At 41.2% G+C, this 27,426-nt stretch overlaps 1 protein-coding gene and 1 pseudogene across 6 annotated transcripts in view; one reads left to right on the forward strand and one right to left on the reverse strand.

The window, feature by feature from the left end:
- Nucleotides 1-27,426, reverse strand: part of XPOT (exportin for tRNA) — a 134,639-nt gene that overhangs the window by 27,497 nt on the left and 79,716 nt on the right. For 4 of the 6 annotated variants that reach the window (XM_060306519.2, XM_060306518.2, XM_060306517.2 and 1 more), the window contains 3 exons: nt 6,920-7,053; nt 2,966-3,048; nt 977-1,033 (listed from right to left, as the gene is read on the reverse strand). In XM_060306519.2, the coding sequence (XP_060162502.1) occupies nt 977-1,033; nt 2,966-3,048; nt 6,920-6,979 (200 nt within the window). In that variant the 5' untranslated portion in view covers nt 6,980-7,053. Of the gene's footprint in view, nt 1-976; nt 1,034-2,965; nt 3,049-6,919; nt 7,072-10,408; nt 10,803-27,426 lie in introns of those variants that run through there. The other 2 variants (XM_030866406.2, XM_030866404.3) reach the window with 2 other exon arrangements.
- The window catches only part of LOC132597984 (uncharacterized protein C12orf56-like), a 51,359-nt pseudogene continuing 42,230 nt past the window's right edge, over nt 18,298-27,426 (forward strand).

Below are 27,426 nucleotides of genomic sequence, written 5' to 3' on the forward strand. Positions count from 1 at the left end.
ATGATAATGTTTAGTGTCTGTGGTTTTAAAAAAGTAACAGCCTCTTATAAATTTGAATGAGAAAATTTGTACAGCACTCGACTATCTAAAATTCCCTAAAACAAATTGGTAATACCTCTCATTATTGCTTTAAAGACAAGGGTGGGAGAGGCAGGTGGGGTATCAATACTGATCTTTGTTTTGTGGTTCAGTTCATGTTAAAACAAAATGGCAGCTACACAATTTTTCAGACGAAAATACACCCATGGTCTCAGGTCTGTGGTTTACAGAATAAATCATTAGGCAAACTAAGGATCCCCAGAGCAGCAATTGACTGTTTTTACTTAAATTAGGCAGGGGTTCTAAATACAAGTGCCCACACTGCCACTCAACTCTAACAGAGAGTCATTGTTCAGAGAAACAGGCTCAGTATTGCTAGATCTTCTAATTTCTTCCAGAGAAGCTGGAAATCTACTTTTTTCCTGTGAAATGACTGGATTTTTATATGTAACCAATGAACTCAGTATTTTTAAAACACTTTTTGGGATAAATCAAAATACATCTATGAGCTGGATATGACATATACCATCAATTTACAACCTATGTTATGGTGTCCCCAAAGACGGAAAAACTAATTTAAAAAATGGCCTCTCGGGACTGCCCTGGTGGCGCAGCGGTTAAGAATCCGCCTGCCAATGCAGGGGTCACGGGTTCAATCTCTGGTGCAGGAAGATCCCACAAGTCACAGAGCAACTAAGCCCATACACAACTACTGAAGCCCGTGCGCCTAGAGCCTGTGCTCTGCAACAAGAGAAGCCACCACAATGAAAAGCCTGGGCACCACAACGAAGAGTAGCCCCTGCTCGCTGCAACTAGAGAAAGCCTGACTGCAGCAACAGAGACCCAACATAGTCAAATAGAAATTAATTAATTAATTATTTTAAAAGTTAAAAAAAAAAAGCCCTCTCCCCACAAATCTCAGGGAGAAAAGCCTTACTTGTATTTAACTTGATGTTCTAGTACTTGAAAGCAGAAAAATTTAATGTGATCATCACTGAAAAAGAAAAAAAAAGAAAAATTAGATAAGCAGAATATGAATTAGGGAAAACAAATCAAAGGTAAAATAGTAATGAATAAACTACAGTTGAAAAGTTTCTCAAACTAAACCTTTGGCTTATTGATCTCAAGTTTTACATTCACATCCATTTGTTTAAAAAGCTAAGAGAACTTTTTATGTTATAAAATATCCAATGGAAATCTGGCAAATGGAATAACCAAAAAAATTTGAGCTGCATTTTAAGTACATACAGTGCTTTTGCAAACAGAAGGCGTTCCCCCTAAATTCTAGACGTTAGGATTCCCAGAACAACTTCTACGTTTTACAATAGAAAGGCTAGATGTAAAATTACAAATGGTAGGACAGCCAGAGACTGAGTCAAACCAGAAATGGTCATCAAAGTCATACTTAAAAGTTCTACTGCAGTCAAATCCAAAGCAAGCGGAGTCACCCAGACTGGCAGTCCAGCCCCCAAAATTCATACAGAAAACCAAGTTACCAATATATTGCCCTTATAAAAGGGGAGTAAAAACCAACACCCACCCATCATCCACTTCCAACTGTGTCTCTAGGGGTGACGGCAGAGCTGCAGTGAGCCAGCTACAAACTCTGACCAAGTCCCGTTAGTGAACAACAATCTGTTCATCTTAATACAGTTGGTCTAGGCCAGGCTTAGTCATGGAACAATTTCTCATATACAAAGCTAACTAGTCAATACAAGAATGGAGGTGTTATCTTCATTTAGACTACATCAATTAACCAAAAAATAATAATAATTTCACACTTAAGAAAATGAAACTTAATTTTTTAAAGTTTTTTAAAAAGTTACATTTAATTTGCATCTCTTCTAAGACCCTAGGGTTTCTAATCTTATCATGGATGGCACTGAAGCTTTAACTAATTATGTGACTTAGATCTTCCACTCAAAATATAAACTATAGGGAGCCTTTAATTAAAAGCCAGCCCTTATTTACTCTAAGACATATAGATATTCTCAAAACCAACTTTCACTAAACTGGAGCACTTCCTTTTGGCTATAAAATGTAGTGACTGATATCCACAGCATGCCAAGAACTCTAGCTAGGAGTCATCACTGACCTCTATAAACTTCTACTCCCACTAGTAGAGTTGTTTATTTACAACTAGTCAGCTGTGTTTCCCCAAGCCTCACTATGTGTGTTGTACTTCTTTTGTATGTAAGTAACTTAATTATCATATAAACTAATGAAATGAGTATGATGACAGTTTATATTTTCATAAAAATTAAGTTGAATGCTTTAGAAAGAGTTCATAGGAAGTCACACTGCAGGGGGAAAACCTTGGACCTATGTGATGTGAGACAGATAACTTGGAGAGATAGGAACAAATAAATAAAAAGTTTAGAAATCTGTACTCACTGTTCCTCAATCCACTACAGGGACCCAAAGTGGAAATTACAGAGGATCAATTATGGGTGTGATCAACGTTGAGAATGATGAAGTGAATGTTAGTGGCATATATGCAAAGAAAAGTCCTTGGTCCAATATCAAAAGATTAGTAACTAAGTGTTTATATACTTTAAATTAAAATTAAAAATTAAGATATATAAAATTTTTGATTACCTCCTTTACCAACTTTTTAGAAAACCAACTACCCCTCCCCATCATAAGAAGATAAGGAAGTTTCTACTGTATAGAAACTATATGCCACTTGGGATCTACTGCCAGGTACTCAGAATAAGGCAAAGGATATTTTAATGAGAAGTCAATTCTGGAATGGCCAAATTATTAGTTTACTATTTTTCTCATTTCTACACTGAATAGTTTTCCAAAATATAAGTCATAAAATGTTTTTATGAAAACATTTTCCAAACAGGTAAATGTAACAATCCTGTCGAGTTCACAAAAATTTAAGTTCTCCTACAAATCACGCAAATTTTGTTTTAGTCACCTGTACGTCCTCTGGGCCAGAGCTTCTGCACACACTTGCCAGGCATCTGGGGAAATCTTTAACTGCTCAAAATAGGCCAGGGCCTGTAAGATTGCAAAGCAGAAAATGCATTTGGAATAGTCAATCTCAATTCTCTGCCAATACTCGATAAAGTTTTCTGGGAGTAGCAAACTAACAACAAAAAAGTGACTAAATAAAAAATAGCTAAACATTGAATTCAGGCTTCTGAGTATGTGCAACTTAGTGATCATTCCTAGGAAAAAAGGTTAAGTAAAAAACAAATTCCATCAGTTGGATACTCCAACCTGTTTCTTTACAGGAAAGGAGACAACACAAAAATGCCCTGCAGGTATCTATGAATTATTAGGAAGATCAAAGAGAAAACACTCAAGTGCTGTGTCAAGTGCTATACTACTGAGGTATATGCAATTATAAAATGGTATATAAACAATATTTTTCCTATTTAATAGCAAACATGCTATTAAAGAGGTGATTATAAAAGATGAAACATACTCTGTATGTCATTTGATCTACTGTTTAACAGAAAAGGAGAGTTATTTAAAATCTTCAGCTATATCATGTAAGTTTCCTAAAAAGTGAGATTAAAGTCGGAGTTCAAGTGCTTGATATGAAGTTTGCAGAAGTACCAAATAACTGAAATGGTCAAAGTTTTAGGAAATGTGTTTCTCATCCCTGTATTCACAAATTCTGGGGCCTGTCATAAGAGCAAGTATACTCTAGACTGGATACAGCACCAAGTCCATATGCTCTCTACCACTGTTGGGAAAATGGGAGTGACTTCTGCCACTTTTCCATTAGTATGTTGCAACTGGAATCAATGACAGATGCAGGTTTCACACATGACAATGGACAAACAGTAATCTCACCAACTTGTAAAAAACATCTCAGTCAGGAAAATAACACATAATCTCTAGAAACACTGCTAAATGATTTTAAAGCAATTACATACTGATATAAACCCTGAAATTAGTTAGAAACAATATTAAGCCTTAGAGGAACCTAATTTCAATTAGTCAGTATATATTTTTTAAATGTGGTTTGTGCCCCATCCATGATGAAGACAATTTTATTGGTCTTGATCAGCAATTTTTAAAATGAAACAATACAGAATATCAGACTGCACTGCACCTAGCAAGAATAACTATTATTTTGTGTAACTTGTCTTAGTCACGTGTGTATATGTCATATATTCATGTGTATATGTGTCTATGTTTACATCTATATATGCATACACACACACACACACACATATATATTTTTTCCTTTCAGTTAGAGGTTAAAAAAAAATAACCAGCAAAAAATCCACTGTATTTAGGTGATAGTTTCCTGTGTTATGTAACTGTATGAATGAGGGAATGGGTTTTCAGACGTGGTCTCAGTGGCTGCTCCCACTGACAGAGGACCAGATAAATGAACGTGAGCAGATGAAGAAGATCACCAAATACTATCTTAAGTGTAAGTAACAGCTATCTTTAGAAATTAAGAATATAGGAACCCAAGCAGCTGCAAAATAATCTAGTTCAGGTGTCTAACAATATCTATTCCATGAAACCTAGAGTTTCCTTTAGGAATACCCCAGGGGCCAGGGCAGGGGACAATGCTGAAGTCAATCGTATACTGCATTACCACCTAATATTTCACTTACCAAAAAAGGAGGGGGAGGTGTGATTCAGCTGCTAGAATTGTCATTGACATACCATTTTCTTTCTTTCTTTTTTTTTTTTTGTGGTACGAGGGCCTCTCACTGTTGTGGCCTCTCCCGTTGCGGAGCACAGGCTCTGGACGCGCAGGCTCCGGACGCGCAGGCTCAGCGGCCATGGCTCACAGGCCCAGCCACTCCGCGGCATGTGGGATCTTCCCGGACCGGGGCACGAACCCCTGTCCCCTGCATCGGCAGGCGGACTCTCAACCACTGCGCCACCAGGGAAGCCTCATTTTCTTTAAATAATAGCAAGTTTTAAACCAAAGACAGATATTCTATTTTTTTAAGTGATAATAACTTGAAAAATTTCAGTTTTAGCTAGTCTTTGCACTCTGAATCCATGTGATACTAGCATCAAAAAAAACCTGTGGCAACGACGAACAAGTCAAAGCTTTTATCATATCACCCAGTTCTCCTCGTACCTTCTTTCTAACGCTCCACTGTCTCTAAGTGGCAACAGAGTCAGTTCAGCTACTTACTGCCCATGTAGAAAACAGAGAACTACAGACAGACAATTGGGAACCAGGGTTGGTAGTCATTTATCCTACTACGAAACTGAATGAAGTTCCCACTACTCCTGAATTCCAATATCAGGACTATCAGAACTCACTTTTCCTTAAGATTCCTTGTTTTTCATCCTAATTGTTATGCAGGCTGGCCTAATGGGATATCAAATTAAGCCTGCACCAGGATGCCTAACATAAGCCTGTGACTGATAGAACCCATTTTTATTGATTAAAAACCTAACTTCTATATTAAAACCACTGCCAGTGTACTAGTTTTACTTTTCTGAAAAAGAAAATCATGGCACAATTAAAAAAAAAAACCTGTTGGATGGTGTAATTTAATTATAAAACAAAGGATTTCAAAAAAGGAACGTAAAAAATAACAGAAGTTTATTTAATAACTAAACAAATAGTCAAAGATTTTAGTTATAATAACTATGAAGTAGCAAGCCAGACTAAAGGTACAGGTCTGTGATGCTTCGACTATGTGACTAAGGGTTTGAAGGCACGTAGCTTACACTCCCATGAAAGGAAATATTTGTCCATACACAGAAAACATGGACTTTTAATGACTTTTCATGTCCTAACCAGTTTGATAGGTATCTTGTAATTAGCTATTTAAATCTCAATTCTTATTATTTACCTCCATCTGGAGGGCTGGTTACTTCTTTTAACATACTATGCTGGAAACCCCTGGAAATTTTTTACAACTTAAAAAAATCTCTGCTTAAAAGCAGAAAAATTGCTATTTTTTGTGAAATTGTTAAATTGCTATTTTTTGTGAAACTGTTAACCTCGTTTAGCTCATTTATAAAAAATATTCTTTGGGGCTTCCCTGGTGGTGCAGTGGTTGAGAGTCCGCCTGCCGATGCAGGGGACACGGGTTCGTGCCCCGGTCCGGGAAGATCCCGCATGCCATGGAGCAGCTGGGCCCGTGAGCCATGGCCTCTGAGCCTGCGCATCCAGAGCCTGTGCTCTGCAGCGGGAGAGGCCACAACAGTGAGAGGCCTGCGTACCACTAAAAAATGAAAAAATAAAAAAAAAATTAAAAAGATTCTTTGTTATGAGAAGTAGAAAGAAGAAAATGACTCTCCATCCACTTACCTTATACTTCAAACCACCCACGCATCTTTAAAAAATTTAATTATAGGCTTGCTCTTTAGATTCTTCTATCATTCAGCCATAGTCATGATTACAGGTGTAGGCTAAATTATGTTTAATTGTTTATACTTACCCAAATATCCCAGCACCTCATAATGGATTCTTTGTCATGTGATCATTTTACATAACCTGATGGCATATCATAACTGCTTACTTACATGTCTAAATAACAAGGATGTTAACTATCACTAACATGAGGGTTAAGCAACTTGTTTAGACCAAACCAAGCAATGGGAAAATATAATATGTACACCGGCTACTATGGAAAGTCCCTTGAACAATCCTTTGCATTACAACTTTTAAATAATTAGAAATAGTGATGTGACATAAAGACCTGCCTTGAATTACATGAGATTTTAATACTTTTAAGCCAACTTAAGAGAAAATAAATCACAATCACTCACTGTTTCTGTATTCAGAATACAGTCAAATACCTCAAATTTGTTTCTCTATTCATTTCCACCCAAATTAGACCTTTATCAGATGTATATTTTTGATTCAAGTCCTCTAATGCAAATCTTTCCGTAACATGCTTTAAAAAATGATTAAGCCGACTTAACTTACCCTTTGCCTGAAGTCTGAATCAGCATTTGGATTTAGCCCTAAAAGAGCCTGTTCATCCATCTCTGCTGCTATACTTGGAGTTTTCTGATTACAATAGGCGTGCCCTCTGATCCCACAGAAGAATCCACAAACATCTGCACACACACACACAAAGTTGAAAGAAAACAATACTTGATAAACAAAATAGATGCTTATCCAGAATATCATAACAAGCGGTAACATTATGCAAAGAAGTTTAAGAGTTAAAAGAACTTTTGAACCTATCCAAATTACAACTAAAAGAGCCTAAGTCTCAGAAGACTGGGTCTGCTAAATACTCCGCTAATGTGTAATTTCTAAAAATCTAAGGTATGCCATTAAGCTTCTCAAATGTTTTTCTTCAAGATCATCAATAAAGTACAGAAAGTCATTCTTTTTCTTGAAATAGAAGTATCTAATTTATGTTATTACCATCTACAGTAAAGTGCAATTGTGCAACTACATTAAGTTAAAAAAAAGACAAATCCAGATCATCTTATTACACTAATTATAATACTTGCTTACTGCCATTTATCAATATCACAATCCTTCAAAAAAAATTAGAATGGCTGACTAAATACAGATCTCAGAGTGCCTTTCTGGAGAGTCTACCAAGTACTTCAGGAGAAGTCAAATGAAAAAGGAGCTAAAGAGTGAAAACAAGTCATTTAGCTTTTGAAAAATGGGCTAGCTCTGCCTTTTACAGATCTCTGCTCTTGCCAGCCCAATTCCAGAAATGTATTTCAAAAACTGTTTTCTAACAGTAGCTATAAAAATTGACAACACTGATTTTTCTTATTTAAGAACTTTTTTTAGTCTCCGGAAAATACTGCGTTTTTTCACAATATAGGGTCTAACATTCTCAAGTAAGAACATGACCAGCCCTAAAGGCAACTTGGTTTCTGATAAACTGTTTATCTGCAGAAACAAAGAACAAACTCTACCTGAGGTAGGGAGACCAGATCTTACTACTCCTATTAAAAAGTTGTAAGGCTTTTTTTAAAAAAAAATTATCATCACCAATTTGACCATAACTGATCTAACCAAAGAGAAGATCAGAGCCTAAAGGGGTCAAGTACCTAAATGGGGGATGTGGTGTGGAAGGGGTCACAGCCTTTCAGGAATGGTAAGACCAGGATCAGATCCAGGTTAGAAGACTCCTACTACAACATGCTTTTCTGTCTCCCTGGCTCTGCCTGAATCAAATGATAAATCAGGATATGTGCTGAGAGCCTTGGAGAAGAAAGCTTGACCCCTTCTCTTACGATTACCATCATACTTGCAGACTACAGAGGGGCAGTGTAACTCCCCACTGCCCTCAGGATTAAGATCCAAACACTTTTCAACGACTCCTCACCATTCTGCACCCTAACCCAGCAAGGCCAGTGGTATTCTGCCTTTCATCTTCTTTGGACACATTGCTCTTTCCTTGTTACTTAGTTAACCTCTGCTTGTTCTTCAGAATTCAGCCTAGAGGTCACCTCTTTCAAAAATGCTACTTTGACCTCTATTGTTCAACTCTCCCAAACTGGATTAGATGCCCCACCTAAATGCTGATACATTGTCACTGTCTGCTTACTACTTTTCTCTCATTAACCTTAAAGGGAAGGAGGGACTGTCTATTTGTCACTGTGTCCCTAAGACATAATATAACATACATTTTGGGTTTGGAAAGACCTGTATTGGTACTCTGATCTTGTCATTTTCAAACTAGGGCCACATAGACAACTACCAAACCTGAGAGAGAGAGCCCTTTCTATGAAATGGGAAAAAGAGCATCTGACTCATAAAGTTGCAAAGACTTCAATGAGATAAGGTATGTAAAAGCATGCCTGGCACCTAGTGGGTCCTCAATAGCTTATCTATCATTCAGAGCTAGGCACACGGGGGAATGGGAACTACTTGGAGTCATCTAGATTTCTTTCTTTTTTGTTTTTTTTCCGGTACGCGGGCCTCTCACTGCTGTGGCCTCTCCCGCTGCGGAGCACAGGCTCCGGGCGCACAGGCTCAGCGGCCATGGCTCACGGGCCCAGCCGCTCCGCGGCATGTGGGATCTTCCCGGACCGGGGCACGAACTTGTGTCCCCTGTATCGGCAGGCGGACTCCCAACCACTGCGCCACCAGGGAAGCCCTAGATTTCTTATACTAGTAAACTGGCATTTTGAACAGATGGAAAACCAAAAAGGTACTGTTGAAAATTTGATGACAATTCCCCTGAAAAATGCACACACAGAAAGAAAAGACAATCTGAATTTCTATGAATCCCAGATTAAGTCCTATAAAAGATTCCTTGAATTTGGCATGGCTTTAGGGAAAATTGCGTAAACTTGGTCACTCCGATTCTACCAAGGGAAACAGCAAGTGGTCCCAAGTAAAAACATCGCAAACAAAACAACTTAAGGAAACAAAACTTGTTACAGTTGTCAGCACAGAAAGAATCCCCCACGGAGAAGGCACTTGGATAATAATCAACATGCAATGGTAAATTACTTACATGTATGCAAAAAACGGAAAAGTTACAACCTCTGCAAAAAGGTGACAATGTTCCCAGTAAAAGGTTGTGCATAATGTTCTAACACCGCATAGCGGTGCAGGCTTAAACATTTGTTACAATGTGATAAACACTTCAATTACGCATCTAGCAAATGTTCCGGGGGAAGGCGAGCAACATACTCGAAATATCAAGCCCTAACTCTCCCATGTATAGCCATTAAATCAAGAATCAAAGCAATCTGGAAAAATTCCTTTATACCTACTGAAGACTGATCAAACACCAGGACTGAATCTTTCCAGCCTTTTAACACCACTCTGACAAGTCGCTTTAATAAAACGTAACTTCCCTCAGTAACAACTAGCACTTTCAAACAGTGCTAGTTGTTACAATTAGCACTTTCAAAAGGTACTCCTTTTATCGGGTTACAGGGAAACATCACGCTTCTCTACTCCTGCAGAATTGTGAGGAAGGGAAAAGCAAAAATGGCGTGCCGTGCTGGCAAATTACTACACAGAAATAATACTTTTTTTTGTCCTGGGACGGGGGTCGGGGGTGGGGTGGGAGTAATCAAGTCTGAGGTCTCTGCAGTTGAAACTGGTGGGACACGCTACAAGTATTACAAACGGGCTCGGCCACTTTTACTATATCGGGGGCCACAGGCAATGGGGGCCCTCCTCGGCCGGCCTTGGCCCCTTCCTTCCCCCGGATCCCTCCCCTAAAGGGAGCCTCGTGGCAACTCGGGTGATGAAACACCCGGCAACGAGCGGCCACGCACTGGGGACGCGCTCAGCCTCGGCGGCCGCAGCTTGTACCCACCCCCACCCAGTCCGCCCAGCCTCTGGGAGCATCGCCATGCAGGGCCCGACCCGCACCACTCCCCGACATGGGGGATCCCCGGGCCAGTCCTCCCGGCCAACTTCCCCGCAGCCTCGCGTGGACCGAGTCGGGTCCGAGTCCCGCCCCGAGCCCCGAGTCACCTTCCCTATCACTCCATCCCGCCTCTCAGCCTGCACTCCCGAGGGCCGGTCAGCAGAGCGGAGCGGCGCCGCAAGCAGGGAGCAGGGAGAGCGGCCCTCGTCCTTGTCACCGTAGTCCTCCGCCACGGCCGCAGCGCTAACCCCGGAGACAGAGCTGGCCGGGGCCGCGCGCCTCTCGCCGCTCCGCGTCCCCTGGCGCCTTCTATTGCGTGGCGTCGGGCAGGCAAGCTAGCAAGCTGGCAGGCGGGATCGGCGCCCCAGGAAGGGAAAGAGCGCGAGGGCCAGCTAACGCTGCCGCCGCCGTCGCCGCTGAGTCAGCGCGAAGCGCGCTCCCCGCGTCGGAGCCGCGCGGACCAAAGCCAGCAGCCTCATGGAGAGCGCGGACTACGGCCCGCGAACCCGGACCGAGAGCCTACAACTCCCAGCATGCAATGTGCAGGCGACACTTCCGGGCGATGGGGCGCACGCGCTCGCCGGGCGCTCGCCAGGAGACGTGGTCGCCGGGGTCTCTGGTGCATGCTGGGATGGGGGTTCGTGGGAATCTCTCCCGGCTGTAGAGTCCCTTGCTGTTTCTGCGCCGGGACAGAGACCCACGGTTGGGTTTGCTTAGTACGTTCCGTAAAGGCTTAGGTAGGTAGTTGGCAGGTTAGAGTATGGAGCCCCGGAGAGCCTCACCACGTGGTCCAAACCACGTGTGAGTCAGTTGTTTAATTATTCTCTTTTGTGGTCCCACGTGTTCCCCCGCGTGAGGATCCTCCGAGGAGCGATGAAAATTTTTAATTTTCTTTTTAAACGTACCAGTATTTGTCATTCGTGAAAAGAAGGAGCGCTTTCTTAGGAAGTCCTATTCGTAGGTTCCTTCTGTGATACTGTTACTTCGTTTATTCATTCACCGATTAGTTTATTAATACTGAGTAGAGGTAGTGTGGGCACAAGCTGCGTAGATTTGGATAACAGCTCGCCCCACTCCCGTCACCTACCACCCCGCTCACTAGTTGTTAACCTCAGTTTCAGGCGCGTTACATAATCTATCTGTACTTAAGTTTACTCATCAGTGAAACGGTGGATGATAATCATATTGACCTCAAAGTGTTGTTGGCAGGATTAAATTAATACATGTGTTTGGCACACAATAAGTGCTCGTTATTTAGGTTTCATTGTTGATTGTTAAGTATGTACTGAATACAGACTAGGTTGCCCTCACTGGAACTACAGTGAAAAACAAAACTTGGGGGAGGGGAATGGAAGGAAAAGTAGAATAAAATTAATGTTACCATTTAACAGCTACATTTATTTAGTGACCGGCCATGTGCGAGACACTGCACCAGGCATTTCATATATAAAGTATCTCGAATCACTTTTGCATCACGCTTGTAATTTACTCGTTTAAAATGTCAGGCTAGGATTCCTGTGCTATTACAGTGTATCCCCAGCGTCTAGTACCATGCCAGCCTGTAGTTACAACTCAATAAGTGAACAATATGGAGGCCTAATGCTAATCGTGGTCTAAGTGGCTCCAAAGTCTGTCATATGTTCAGTGTATTCCACTGTATCATCCTAAAGACCCTCAAAATACAGTCTATTGTATTGTTACCATCTATATTTGCCTTTTTCATTTGTAAATTTATTTTGTGGATACTTCATATGGGGAAGTTTATCTACAGCTTATCTAGTATCTATAGCTTATCTACAGTTTATCTAATAACACTGGCCCTTTATGGTAGTTCAAATACCTAGGATTGTAAAAAACCTCTGAATTTTGTAAATTCATGTTATTTCGTAACAAATAAGGAAACTACTTGGAATCTACCTGAAGAGGATCTGAGAGGGATATTAAATTTGACCATTCCGTATTCTGGTTCCCCCATCCATAAGGGGATGGACAGTTTCCCATCTCAGACTAACATAAAATGCCAGTTATCAAAATGTTGACAAAGAGCTGTGATTATTTTAACTTAAAGCATGTGTGCTTGCACATGGCAATGCTTGTATGTACTAATTGGCAACATTTTGGAGCATTTATTATGTGCCAGAAACAGTCCTGAATGTTCAGATGTTAATCCTCACACGGTACTATCATTATGCCCATTTTACAGATGAGGAAACAGCAGTGCATAAAAGTTAAGTAGCAGAACTGGGATTCAAACGCGCATAGTCTGGCGCTAGAGTCTGTGCTTCTAACCCCTGTCTCTCAAATGAAGGTCCACTAAATGGTGATGACGCTGTAGAACTATTGTGCTAAGTCAATTTTTCTTCCTATAAATATGGTGAGGCACCTCTCTTATAAAAATAAAACATTGTTCCTGTCCCATATTTCCCTTTTTTTTCAATTGCCAGAGTACTTGAAAGAATTAGGGTAGATAACATTTATATATTTCATTATGGTTTACAATATGTCTCCATATAACTTTTCTAATTTGTTCCTCTTAACCTTGTAGGGATGGAGCAGATATCATGATCATGATCATGATCATCATTTTTAATTTACAGAAAAGGAAACAGGGGCTTCCTTGGTGGTGCAGTGGTTAAGAATCTGCCTGTCAATGCAGGGGACATGGGTTCGAGCCCTGGTCTCGGAAAATCCCACATGCTGCGGAGCAACTAAGCCCGTGTGCCACAACTACTGAGCCTGTGCTCTAGAGCCAATGAGCCACAACTACTGAGCTCGCGCGCCATAACTACTGAAGCCCGTGCACCTAGAGCCCGTGCTCTGCAACAAGAGAAGCCACCGGAATGAGAAGCCCGCGCACCACAACAGAGTAGCCCCCACTCGCTGCAACTAGAGAAAGCCCATGCGCAGCAACGAAGACCCAATGCAGCCAAAAATAAATAAATAAATAAATTAATTAATTAAAAAACAGGTGGATCTATTTTAAGTAACTTATCCACATAGCTAGTAAATGGTGGGCTAGAACCCTAGATTCTTGATTCTAGATTTCCTGTCTTCAGGACACCATATATGTTGCCTACACTTAATCTTCCAGTCTCTCACTTATTGTAATCTGTTTTCTGTTCCCAAATCACTCTACTAAAACTCTTACAAATGATCCAACCCTGTGACCATTTTTATTAATTTATTTCAACTTTTCTGTTGACTATTTCCTTCCTCCTTGAAATTCCTCTCTTGACTCTGACCCTGTGTTATCCTCAAAATCCTTTTATTTTTTTTGATGACTACTCTGTCTTCACTGCACTCCTACTTTTGTTCTCTTTACCATGTCTTCCCCAAGGCTGCCTCCTTAGCCATCTGGCTTTCTGTTTTCTGCACTTGCTCTCAGTAATTATTTCCATGGCTTCAACACTCATTTCTATGAAGATAATCTCCCATTCTCTACTTCGGGTTCTAAGATTCTGTACTCCTAACTTGTGTTACAAGACACCTACACATCTCACCAGCATGTCAACTCTTAACATGTCCAGAACCAAAGTCGTGATCTTACCCACAAAATACATCTCCCTCCTGATGTGGCTATTTCTACCAATGCATTCAACTCCTCAACATAACTCAGTGCTCTTAGGGTCAGTTTGTTGGTTTCATGTTCAGTGATCCAGTTCAATTTCAGCATAGTGCCTCACATCTATCTTTTCTGTTCCTTTCCTTATTTCCTCTACCTTACATTAGGCTTTCAAAGCTTCTCTCATGGACTTACTGAAGGAAACTTATCCATTACTTGAAAGTTATCTTTAGGTTGTGAGACTGCAGGTGATTTTTGTTATCTTCCTTGTACCTTTTTGGATTTAAAAAAAAATTCACAGTGAACATGTAGTCCATTCATTAAAAAAAAATTTTAAAACTGACTATAATAAAAGGAAAAAAAGAAACAGTTTCATTCACTCTTTGAGAATTTATTGAATGCTACCTCCCTCAAGAAGTGTTTCCACATTTCCATAACCAGGCTTATTTGATCATTTCTTTGATGTTGCGCTTTTTTTTCATACCTCTCATGTCATTAATATATTTTAATATGTTTTTGTTTTGTATTAAATTTGTGTGGTTGTCTTACTCACCTATTAGTCAATTCTTGAAGACTGAAAATAAGTTTTATCCTGATTCTGTTTATGGGTAATAATTTCTCTGTAAATATCTGTGAAATGTATTGAATTGAACCCAAATAATATAATATGAGCTGATAACCACTGAGTTCTGTGTCAGATTCTCTTATTTGTCTCAAAGCTTATTAAGCCTAGTGTCATTGTCACCAAAATCTCATTCATGATGGGTTTCCTGGCTGAGAAAGAAGTCGGAAAATAGGTCAGGTGAGCTGTCTTTATTGGGTTCTAGTCCAATCATTGGTTTCTTTTAGAGTAAGTGGGTGTGAAGCAGGAAGCCTGAAGCAGAACAGAGCACTGGGGCATTATTTAGTAAAAAAAAAGTTGTTTGTTTTAATCCAAAGCATTTGCATGTTTCCTTAGACTTTATCATAATGATACCTCCTCTTCTCTATATGTCAGTTGACTACTAATGTAGATATTTAAATGGTCAGTATCCATTAATACTAAGTAGAAATACCAAGGGATTCCTAATTCAGACACCTTTAAAAGTGCAGGTTCTATTTACCTACTACAGGCTTCAAGTATCTCTCTATACATACTGTCTTTAGTTTCACGCTGGGAGATGGGAACACTTGGGATCCCTAGACCCACTGAAGGGTACTTCTAGTTTGAAATCCTTACAGGATTCTTATGACCTATGGCCCACTGCTCATTTCTCCACCAAAAATGCAACTAAAAAAAAAAAGGTAAAAATGCCATTCTTTTGTTTGTATATTTGTGCATGTAGATTAGATGTTGTCTTGAGCCTTAATCTGAAGTTTAAAAAGTTAGGCTAGCACCCAACAAGGAAGAGTTTAATATTACTACTTTGTATATGGGGAACTAAATGACCATATGTGTACCAGGAAATCACATACTTGTTCAATTTATTTTTAAAACACGTACACATTGTCGCTCTGTTCTAGGTACCTGTTCTAAGTACTTAGAAACATTGCTAATCCTCATAATAACTCTATGGGGTTGGTACTATTACCCCCATTTCACAGATCAGGAAACTGGGGCACTGAGCAATTAAGGTAAGTTGTCCAGGAACTCCCTGGCAGTCCAGTGGTTAAGACTCCGTACTCTCCCTGCCAAGGGCCCAGGTTTGATCCCTGGTTGGGGAAGTAGGATCCTGCATGCCGTGCAGTGTGGCCAAATAAATAAATAAATAAAGTTGTACAAGGTAATTTTTTAAACTACTGAGTGAGACCTGGAATTTGAACCACGGCATCTGGCTCTGCAGACCTATGCTCAACACTACTGTCCTCTCATCCTTAGACCTAAGGCTATTCTGTTCTTCTGGTTAAGGAGAGTGCCTTTGGGTATTAGTTCCAGGTAAGTCATGTTCCATTCCTTTGGATAGTTTTATCAAGAAACATCTCTTAAGTGCTTGATTGCACAGGATCTGTACCAAATGCTTCCTGAGTTTGGATGGATTTAGAAGATAAGGAATAAATGCTTATGTAGGGTGTATTTATGTTAACTATCCTCATAAAGCTTACCCAAAGATAAGGGAATATGGATACTTTGCATGTCTGTAGTGCTTTCAGAACTCATAAGTCATTGCCTTTGCTCCTCACATCAGCTCTTTGGTTAGCAGGGCATAAATTAGTACTAGTTTCATTTTACGAATGGTCAAATGAGGCTCAAAAAGGTGAAGTGACTTTCCAAAAATCTCAGGTACTGAGCAACAGGATTAGTGCTCTAATCCAGTTCTCCTGACTCCAAATCCAGGGATCTTTCTCCTATATGAAACCCCTTTCCTGTGATCCGAACTTTGCAGTTACACTGGCAACAGTATAGAACAACAAGTGACTGGAAACCAAGATACTGCCTTCTCTGTGTGCCACAAAGTTAAAAATTTAACTGAGCTCACCTTAACCACCAGACCCTTTGTTAAATTCCCTTCTTCATGTGCAACATTTGTTAAACCTAGTACCCTTATCACCAAAAGCTCATTTATGATGGGATTCCTGACAGAGCAGATATGCTGTCTTTTCCGGTCCTGATCCAGTAATTCTGTTTCTTAGTCCCAGGAAGTGGGTGTGGAACAGGGAGCCCAAGAGACACAAAATAGCAGTCTGGACTGATGCCTTTCCCCACTTTCCTCACATTCCACCTCTGCAGTAGCCATTTACTTTTCTTTTTTCTTTTTTTAACATCTTTATTGGGGTAAAATTGCTTTACAATGGTGTGTTAGTTTCTGCCGTATAACAAAGTGAATCAGTTATACATATACATATGTTCCCATATTTCTTCCCTCTTGCGTCTCCCTCCCTCCCATCCTCCCTATCCCACCCCTCCAGGCGGTCACAAAGCACCGAGCCGATATCCCTGTGCCATGCGGCTGCTTCCCACTAGCTATCTACCTTACGTTTGGTAGTGTATGTATGTCCATGCCTCTCTCTCGCCCTGTCACAGCTCACCCTTCCTCCTCCCTACATCCTCAAGTCTGTTCTCCAGTAGGTCTGTGCCTTTATTCCTGTCTTACCCCTAGGTTCTTTTCAACCACTCTTGTGAGGTGTGGCTATTTGGCAAAGCTGAAGGGCCTTTGCCTTCTGTTGGTTTGAGGCAACAAATTCTAGAAAGGGTTACATAGCGAATAGTCTTTATTTCAGAGGAAACAGCCATGCCTCTGGGGCTCCAGGTATGAAGTTATGAAGAGTCAGATGTATGATCAGATTCTAAGAAAACTTTAAATGCTAGGTCATTTAAAATTTTGTCAGCAGGTGGCTCTTCTCTCCTTATTCACCAAATACATTCTCGCCAAAAAAAGAAATATTGTTTCTACTTCTTTGCTGCTATCGAGTTCCTCAGACTTCTTTAGTCACATCCAAACATTTCTCCTCAGTTCCCTTTTGCGGCGATTTAGTTTACAATAAGTTTATGCATTTTAATTTATTTATACTCTCCACAAAGGATTTGAAATTGCTTACAACATACAGTATGCCATAGTAAAATATGAGGAAAAGGAGAATATAAAATGCAATAAAGAATATGTAATTCAATTCTGGGTTGCAGGTAGCTGGAGCAAATCAAACAAAATATAAATATATGGTTTGCATTACCAGGTCTCTGGGTGAGTGAGCAGGAAGAGAGAATGACTTTTCTAGGATTTGAAATTAAAATGAAAGTTCTCACCTAGAGTTATTGGAGGCAAGTTTCTGTTGCTGTTCCTTCTCATCTCTCTAACCTAATTTGTAATAAGCTATTCATGGTCTGTAAAAACTAAGCAGTACTTTTACTACCCTGCAGTCTCAAGGCTGCATGATCAGCATTTCTCAACCTCTAAGCTTCAATTTGTTCAAGATGCAGGCTTCACCCATTCATTCATCCTACACAGATTGAGTTCCGACTGCCTACAGGGCGTTGTCCTGGGCACTGGGAACAGAAACATATCCATTAGGTAGGCTTGGGTGTGCTCAAAACAATTTATAAGATTTTCTTCTGTCTGATTTTATGTAGTTGGAGAAAGAAAAGCTACGTTTCTACTCATAAAACTTAGAGAGCTATGCCATGCAGTGTTATAATCGAATGATAAATAAACCTGTGTGATTGATCTTAAGAGAGCCCTAGGATTGTTCTATTTAAAAATAAATCGGTAAATCACATGTCATTCAAGTTTCTAATAGAAAACCCGACTAAAACCGAGGCTTCCACACAGTTTGTAAGAAATGGCTTGGTCTGCAACAGCTGGAGTAGGCGAGGGTAGGGGGCCGGGGTGAGAGGAGGGCCCAGGATGCTCGCCAGCAAGGAACGTGGGGGACCGGCGTCGTGGCCCGCCCACTGTTGTCTGGGGTTGAGACCAGGATTGGGGGGGAGCGGGGGCGGGGCCGGGAGGGGGGTGGTGATGCTCCAAGGAGACGGACCCAGGATTTGGTCTCCGAATCCCGGGGCCCGGCCCCCAGTGCCCGGGGTTAGCGACGGCTTTGTGGCGCGCGTGGGTTCTACCGCGGGCGGCGCGGAGGCGGGGCTGCGCGGAGGCGTCCACCACTCTCAGCCCTCGGCCCTGCAGCGGGCGCCCCGCATGGCCAGCCCCGCGCGGGCCGGTTTCCCCGCGCGTAAGAACAGCCGCCTGGACGCGTTCCTGCGGAGGCGTCTGCCGGCCCGAGATCTACAACGTCATCCGCCCCTACGAGCCGTGCATCGTGGTGTCCGACACGGGGAAACACACCTTAAAGTACGTGCTGCTCAGTGACCGGCTCATCTACCTGACCGAGAACCCGCTCCAGTCCATCCGGCGAGTCGTGGCGCTCCGGAACATCGCGGCCATTGACCTGGTGAGGCGCGCGGGCGGGCTCGCGAGAACCCCCCTTCTTGGGGGGGTTCTGTATGCACTCCGAATAAAGATGCTTTTACCGTTCTCATCTTGTGTACCGGTCATCCCCTGTCCCCTCAAATACAGATTTGGAGAACATAGCCCCCTATCAGAAGTACGCTTTGAGGTCATTCCTAAGTTCATTAAGCATCTAGCCTTGCCAAGCACTGTCTAGACACTGAGGATACAAAAATGAAATAGGGCGCCATCCCAGAAGCTGCTGTGGGAGAGACAGAAAGCCAACACCAGGACAAATAAATGCCATGTGATAAATGCTATTATGCCTTGTTTATTTTTTTATTTTTAGGGCTTAGAGCGTGTTAGGTGCTCAATATGAGTTAAGTGAATAAATGAATTAATGAATGCATGCATGCATTAATGAGATGCGCATGGGACGCCTGGCACTCTCAGGCGGATCATTCATCCAAACTGGGCTCAGGCCATGCTGGGAAAACTTCCTGGAAGGAGTGTCATAGCGGAGCCTTGAAGGAGATACAATCTGTCCCAGTTTTTAGTGTGCTGCTACTGTATCCCTTTCGTCCAGGAATAGATTTACCTTATAAACCAGCAACAGCTTGAAGCAGTCTCTCTCCAATTACTGTTTTTCCCCCTTGGCTCTCTTTGTCTGAGCTGCTCTTCAGGTGTGTTCTTCCTTTTTCCATTGGGGACAGGTGTCTAGCCTCGTTTTTCTTTCCTTTGCCCTAGTCTCTGTGTCCCTCAAGGGAGAGGTTGGCGAGACTCTTGATAGAGCTGTTTTTTAATTTTTATTTATTTATTTATTTATTTATTTATTTATTTTTGCGGTACGCGGACCTCTGACTGCTGTGGCCTCTCCCGTTGCGGAGCACAGGCTCCGGACGCGCAGGCTCAGCGGCCATGGCTCACGGGCCCAGCCGCTCCGCGGCATGTGGGATCTTCCCAGACCAGGGCACAAACCCGTGTCCCCTGCGTCGGCAGGCGGACTCTCAACCACTGCGCCACCAGGGAAGCCCTGATAGAGCTGTTTTGCCAAGGAAATCATAGCTTGTTTGGAACATGTCTGTAAGAAAATAATAAAATTAAATGAAAAAAGTAGGGCTTCCCTGGTGGCACAGTGGTTAAGAATCCGCCTGCTAATGCAGGGGACATGGGTTTGAGCCCTGGTCCGGAAAGATCCCACATGCCGCGGAGCAGCTAAGCCCGTGCACCACAGCTACGGAGCCTGTGCTCTAGAACCTGCGAGCCACAACTACTGAAACTCGCGTGCCTAGAGCCCGTGCTCCGCAACAAGCCACTGCAATGAGAAGCCCATGCACTGCACCGCGGCTAGAGAAAGCCTGCACGCAGCAATGAAGACCCAATGTAGAGAAAAATAAAAGAATGAATAAAATAAATAAATTAAAAATAAATAAATAAATGAAAAAAGTAAATGCTTTCTTTTTCTACTTAAAATACCACCGTGGGCTGATATCACTATGCTAATTTCTTTGCTTTATTTGAGCCAAAGCTGGAAGTAAAACTGCCTTTTCCTCACTGCTACTGTTTGCGTTCTCTTGAACTAAAATTTTTAAAAAATTAAACTTCTGACCAAATGTTTTAGAAAACATTAAACACTCAACTTCTTCTAGTGTCTGCAGTGTAAACATGTATTCTTTTAACAGAAAATAGTGATTTTAGGATATTGTTACTCTCCCCAAAAAGAGACAGTATACATATTTCAGTAGTTGTTATATGTATTTCTTTTTAAGCTGTCAGAATCTGAAAAGTACAGTAAAGCTCCCTAGGCCTCCCAAGCCAAGAATATTACAAAAAGGCATACCAATTTATTTAGTTTACAAGGTAAACTCTGTACTCGATTTACAGAGTTTACCTTTCAGGCATATAGAAGAATGTGTAATGTCTATAAAGGTGCCGAACAAATCTAAGATTTCAGCATTGTTGATAGATTTAATGTCCATCTTACACAATATAGTTTAACTTTGTTTAAAGTTGTGGTAGGCAGAATAACGGCTCCCAAAAGATATCTCCAGAACCTGTTTTACGTTACATGGCAAAGGGGAATTACAGTTGCAGATAGAATTAAGGTTGCTAGCTAATCAGCTGACCTTAAAATAGGGAGATTATCTTGGATTATCTGCATAGGGCGAATGTAATCACAAAATCCTTAAGAGTGGAAAAGGGAGACAGAAGAAGAGTCAGCAGCAGAGTGATGCAGCATAAGAAAGACTACTGGTTTTGAAGTTGGAAGGGGGCCACGAACCAAGGAATGTGGGTAGCCTCTAAAAGCTGGAAAAGGCACAGAAACAGGTTTTTCCCTAGAGCCTCCAGAAAGAATGCAGTCTTGCTGATACCTTGGTTTTAGACCAGTGAGACCCATATCAGATTTCTGACCCCAGAACTGTAAGAAAATAAGTTTGCGTTGTTTAATACCACAAGTTTATGGTAATGTGTTACAACAGCAATAGGAATTCAATAAAGAAGTGTTTTCTCTTATGTTGTTTTAAAATGGGTAATTGTTAAAATGTATTGTTTCAGTGAGAAATAAGTATAATCACGCCAAGCACAAATGCCTTAATCTCTTTTTCTGGGTTTTTATTATAGTTATTGTTACATTTCAGTGGCTTGTACTAAGCTCCATAGGCTGTGTGAAAAATGGGTGTCCCCAAATTGCTTTATCTAGTGTCAATTAATAACGAATTGATAACACTATGTCTGTCCTTGGTACCACATAGAGAATTTTGCTGATTTCTATGTTATGTCATATATAGTTGTCCTGCTATCTATTACATTGGATTATATTATCTCAGTGCCAGGCAGGTTTGTTTTTTAGAACTGGTTCCTCCTTTCTTGAAAGATAAACTGTTTAATCTCCTTTTCTACTAGGGTGCTGTCCTCTTTCTAAGGCTACCTCTTTAGACATACTTTTCCGTTCTCAAAGGTCTTCTCATTTTACTGTGCAAGTTTGTCTCTTGTTATTTAACTTTCAGTTGGCTCAGGTTCCCACTTGGCCTTTGTTTTTACTGTCCTGTCAATAAAGCCCCTAAGCAAACCAGTCCTTTATGCCTCTGGGTCTCTACCCTTCTTGTTCCACATTTGGCCAGATTTCTCCACATAGTTCATGTCTCATATTCCAGTTACACTTAGGATAAAATTTGCAAATATACAGATAAAATTCTGTTCTCTCCCCTAAGGAAAAAAATTGAAAGAACAGCAACAAAACGTTAGACCCAGAGTATAGATGTGAGATTTCTGTTCTAGCAAAGACAAGTTCCACGTGCACTTGGAGGTCTCAGTAGGTGATTTGTTTTTGTTTTTTCAAAACAAATTAATGTCAGTTTTATTTAAATAATTTTTTTTTTTTTTTTTTTTTTTTTTGCGGTACGCGGGCCTCTCACTGTTGTGGCCTCTCCCGTTGCGGAGCACAGGCTCCGGACGCGCAGGCCCAGCAGCCATGGCTCACGGGCCCAGCCGCTCCGCGGCATGTGGGATCCTCCCGGACCGGGGCACGAACCCGTGTCCCCTGCATCGGCAGGCAGACTCTCAACCACTGCGCCACCAGGGAAGCCCTAAATAATTTTATGTAAGTTTTTTAATCATTTATATTTAAAAATTAATTATTTTAAAAGTTGATATATAATTGACTTATAACACTATGTTAGTTTCTGGCGTACAACATAGTGGTTTGATATTTCTATACATTACAAAATGATCACCACTCAGTAGGTGTTTGTTATGGTTCATATCCTAAAAGAAAGGGTTTCCAAGGTTGTTCAGGCAGAGCTTTTGTGAAAGGCAGATGTTTTCTTTCAAAGTTGCTTTTGAAAGCTCTAGAGTTCTGCCCTTGTCATGTGCATCACAATACTATTCTTTAAGCCCTTCTAAGATTAGACACATTTTTCAAGTGTGAGAACCAACTCTCCTGAACAGTGATTTCCTATGGATTCACTCTCCTTCAATGCCATCCCATCACCTACAAAGAAAAAAAACCTGTCAACGTCAGCAGCCCTTGTTTCTACTTCTTGCCTTTCTTTGTCCTTGTCCTTTCACCACTTTCCTCAGTGAATATCTCCTCTCCAGCCATCCTGGGGTCCATGTGGCTTCTTGAACAGGCAGCAAATGCACCTTTATAGCCGGGCCTGTTTGCTTGCAGTGTTTGCTTCCTCCTCCTTCAAGGATGTTCAGAACGTCGTATCTATAATCTTCCTCCTTCTCTTTCTCCTTTTAAAAATGTAAAAAATATTCTCGGCTCGGACAGAAACAGGTCACAGGCTGTGCCGAAGGGGCCACTGTAGTTTGCTAATGGATTCCTGCTTTCCCCTTCCCGTATTCAAATCCTACACAGTTTCCAGGCTAAGCCCAAGTTGTTCCTTCTCCAAATCACTTTTCCTTGACTGAGACCATGAGAGCAGGTCTTTTGGTCTGTTTTGCTCATTGCTCTCTCTGGTTCCTAGAACATTGCCTGATACAGGTGAGATGGCCAATAAATATTTGTTAAATATTCAACATAATCTGTCTCTTTGTTTCTCAGTTTATTATCTACAATATACATCGGGGCATTTAGTAATACATTTTTATTCAGCTTTTGCTTTCTACCTGTGTGGACTTGGTCAAGTATATTCAACCCCTATTTTGTGCCTCCATTTCTTCATCTGTGAAATGGAGATAACAGCACCTTCCTTATAGAGCTGTTGGGAGGATTAACTTCATTAATAGATGAAACACACTTAAAATAGTACTTGGCACATGGGAAGAGCTACATACATGTTTCATTATTATCAATAACATTTATTCACATATATTAAGTCAACTAAGGTTCCTGAATCTGTAAGATTGATATTATCTCTTTAGGAGATTTAGTAAATTTGGGGAAAAAGTAACTGGTTTTTGAGCACTGATTATGTATTAGGTGTTTTATTTATTTATTTAGGCTGCGCCAGGTCTTATTTGCGGCATGAGGACTCTTAGTTGCAGCATACATGCGGGATCTAGTTGCCCCACCAGGGATTGAACCCAGGCCCCCTGCATTGGCAGCATGGAGTCTTACCCACTGGACTACCAGGGAAGTCCCTATATATTAGGTGTTTTAAAATCTCATTTATCCTTTTTGAAAATTTGTGCACTGGGTTTGTCAAGTTTAATATGTTCAAAAACAGAATTCCTGATCTCCAGCCCCAAACGTGTTCCTCTCTTAGCTTTTCCTATTTTAGGAAGTAACATCATCTTCCATTATCTTTAATTCTATCTTTCACTCTCCTCATCCTACACATCAGTATGTCATCTTGACTTGTGTAGAAGAGGAAAATGTTTTTCTCAGCCCTCTTAGGGACCCTGGCTAGGTCTGAAAATTTTATATGACATGGGAGCCTTTATAAGGAAATGAAATCTCAAAGAAGAAACAGTTAAACCTATGTGTGTTTAACTGTTAAACCTATGAGAGTCATAGAAAAATGTGATAGTTCAAAAAAGTTCAAAAAAGCTAAGGGTAATAGCCTGGGGAAATTTTAGAAAGGGCTGCTTGTTTGGATTTGTCTTAACATCCCTGTCTTGGAGATAAGGATGTTCCTTTCCTCTGGGTATAGGGAGGGCACCTCTCTCATGAGGGCCTTAAGACCTGATTCAGGGGAGGAGGGCTGGGGAAGGTCAGAAGGACTTTCCTGCATCTGTGTTTTCTTGAATTCCTTCAGCTCAAAGTATTCAGTATGCCAAGGCACCGTATTTTGGGGTAGTGTGTTCTGAACCCCATCACTTGTCTTCCAAAATATATCTAACTATGACCTTTCCCATTTTTCTTATTCCTTTTTCTAGCACCACTTGTCCAGTCCCTTATCTAGACTACTGAAATTGCCTCCAAATTGATTCCTCTCCACATAGCAGTTGGGATGATCCTTTTAAATAATAATTATAAATTAAATTATATCACTCTTCTGTTTCAAAGTCTGCATGAACTTGCAAACTCCTTATTGCCTATAGGAGCCTCCATGGTTTGACCCCTCCATCTCTGACTTACCTCCTACCACTCTTCCCAGGGCTCTTTCTGCTCTTCTTCCTGCCTCAGGGCCTTTGCACCTGCCATCCTATCTGGAACACGTTTCCTCACATCTTCAGAGGGTTGATCCCTTCTTGTCAGTCATGTTTCTGAATTCAGCATCACCTCCACAGGGATGCCTTCTGTGTTCACCCAATCTAAAGTACCATTCCCCCAACACACTTAGCACATCTCTTTGTTTCAAAACACTTACCACTATTTGCAGTATAAGATTAATGTGTTTAGTGATTTATTATTGTCTATGTCCCATAGTAAATGTAAGCCCCATGAGAGCAGGACCTTGTTTGTCTTTTCATCCCTGTATCACTGTGCGTTATATTCCCAGACACATAGCAGATAGTCAATAACTACTTGTAAAACTGGAAGAATGAATAAGTGAATCAATGGATGCTCAGATCCATCATACAGTTTACCTCTTAGAAAGGGACATATTTCCTTATTTCCAAATATTGAGGGACTTGGGAGACTGACAACTCATCACACTGGCCAGAGTTAACATAGCCAGTTAGTGGCAGAGTCAAGAGTAAATTCCCACGGGTCTCCTGCTGCTCAGATTCAGCTCTCTTAATGCTTCTTTTGTGTTTGTATGGGATGATCCCTGTGTTGTTTATCTGTGTCATGCATTTTGAGAGATAGTGAGAGTTATATGAGACCATGTTATGCATACTTCTTTTTATCATGAGCTTTTTTTCCCTCTATTTTGACTCACTTGTTGCATTTCAAAGATCTCACTGTGGGAGGAAGAAAGAAGTGGTCAACTCTTTATCAGTCATTGTGGCTGTTTCTTTTTTTTTTTTAATTTTTAAAAAAATTAATTAATTTTATTTATTTTTGGCTGCATTGGGTCTTTGTTGCTTCGAGCGGGCTTTCTCTAGTTGCGGTGAGCCGGGGCTACTCCTCATTGCGATGCACAGGCTTCTCACTGCGGTGGCTTCTCTTGTTGCAGAGCCCGGGCTCTAGGCGTGCGGGCTTCAGTAGTTGTGGCATGTGGGCTCAGTAGTTGCAGCATGCAGTCTCAGTAGTTGTGGCTCATGGGCTCTAGAGCACAGGCTCAGTAGCTGTGGTGCACGGGCTTAGCTACACTGTGGTATGTGGGATCTTTCTGGACCAGGGCTTGAACCCATGTTCCCTGCATTGGCAGGCAGATTCTTAACCACTGCACCACCAGGGAAGCCCAGGTCAGTGCTTCTTTGATTTTATTTATTTATTTATTTATTTATTTTTTGGCTGTGTTGGGTCTTCATTGTGGTATGCAGGCTTTTCGTTGCAGCGCATGGGCTTCTCTCTAGTTGTGGCGTGCAGGTTTTTCTCTCTCTAGTTGTGGCGCGGGCTCCAGAGCACGTGGGCACTGTAGTTTGCAGCACGTGGACTCTCTAGTTGAGGCTCACCAGCTCAGTAGTTGTGGCGTGCGGGTTTAGTTGCTCCATGGCATGTGGGATCTTAGTTCCCTGACCAGGGATCGAACCCGTGTCCCCGGCGTTGGAAGGCAGATTCTTTACCACTGGACCACCAGGGAAGTCCCAGTGCTTGTTTGATTTTAATAACCTTATTAACAGCCAGAGATTTTAATGAAAACCCTCGTGAAGAAGTGCAGGGGGGTAACTGGAAAGATTGTGAACACTTGGCTTTAGGAAAATTCCTGGTAGTCATCTCTGTGAAACTTGGGCCTCCCACTACAGAGGGAACCACAAGTCCTGCCCTGATAATTGTGGTTTTATTATGGTTATTAACAGCATTCACTCTCCATTCAAAAATATTGGCTGGGGGGCTTCCCTGGTGGTGCAGTAGTAAAAAGAACTTTGGCTCTTTGCCCAGTTTATAATTTTGAATTTGCAAGTTTTTGTGAGGATTTATAGAGTCATCAATTCAGAACAGTAACTCTATCTTCTTCATAAACTCAATCAAATCATGTAACTAATGACCAACTAACTTTTTTTTTTTAAGTCAAAGAAGAGAATAATGGCCCTGCCTTTTGGAGAGGCAAAAAGCCTAAAAGTTTGAATGAATCCCTTTTCAGGTGAGATTGTTGTTTTATGTTTTTAACTTGCTGTCCAAAACTTATTTTACATTTCAATTGGCTTTTTAAAAAAAATTATTTATTTTATTTATTTATTTTTGGCTGCTTTGGTTCTTTGTTGCCGTGCGTGGCTTTCTCTAGTTGCGGCGAGCAGGGACTACTCTTCATTGCAGTGCACAGGCTTCTCATTGCGGTGGCTTCTCTTGTTGCGGAGCACAGGCTCTAGGAGTGTGGACTTCAGTAGTTGTGGCATGTGGGTTCAGTAGTTGTGGCACGTGGGCCTAGTTGTTCCACAGCATGTGGGATCTTCCCTGACCAGGGCTCGAACTCGTGTCCCCTGAATTGGCAGGCGGATTCTTAACCACTGCGCCACCAGGGAAGCCCTCAACTGGCTTTTTAAAACGCTTTTTCTCTACTAATGTCTTTGAACTGAATTCTGTTTATCTCATGTACGTAATAATGAGGAAGGTATTTTGTGAGATTTTCTTCTAAATTCAAATCCAGTTAGTTATAAACTATAATTTTTCTCATTTCAATTGAATATACAGATGTCTCAGTATAAATAAATGATTAAAATCAAATTCAAATCATTTATTGAACTCTGGCTCTGTGTAGTGGTATGC

The sequence above is a fragment of the Globicephala melas genome, chromosome 10 (genome assembly GCF_963455315.2).
Source record: "Globicephala melas chromosome 10, mGloMel1.2, whole genome shotgun sequence".
Classification (NCBI taxonomy): domain Eukaryota; kingdom Metazoa; phylum Chordata; class Mammalia; order Artiodactyla; family Delphinidae; genus Globicephala; species Globicephala melas.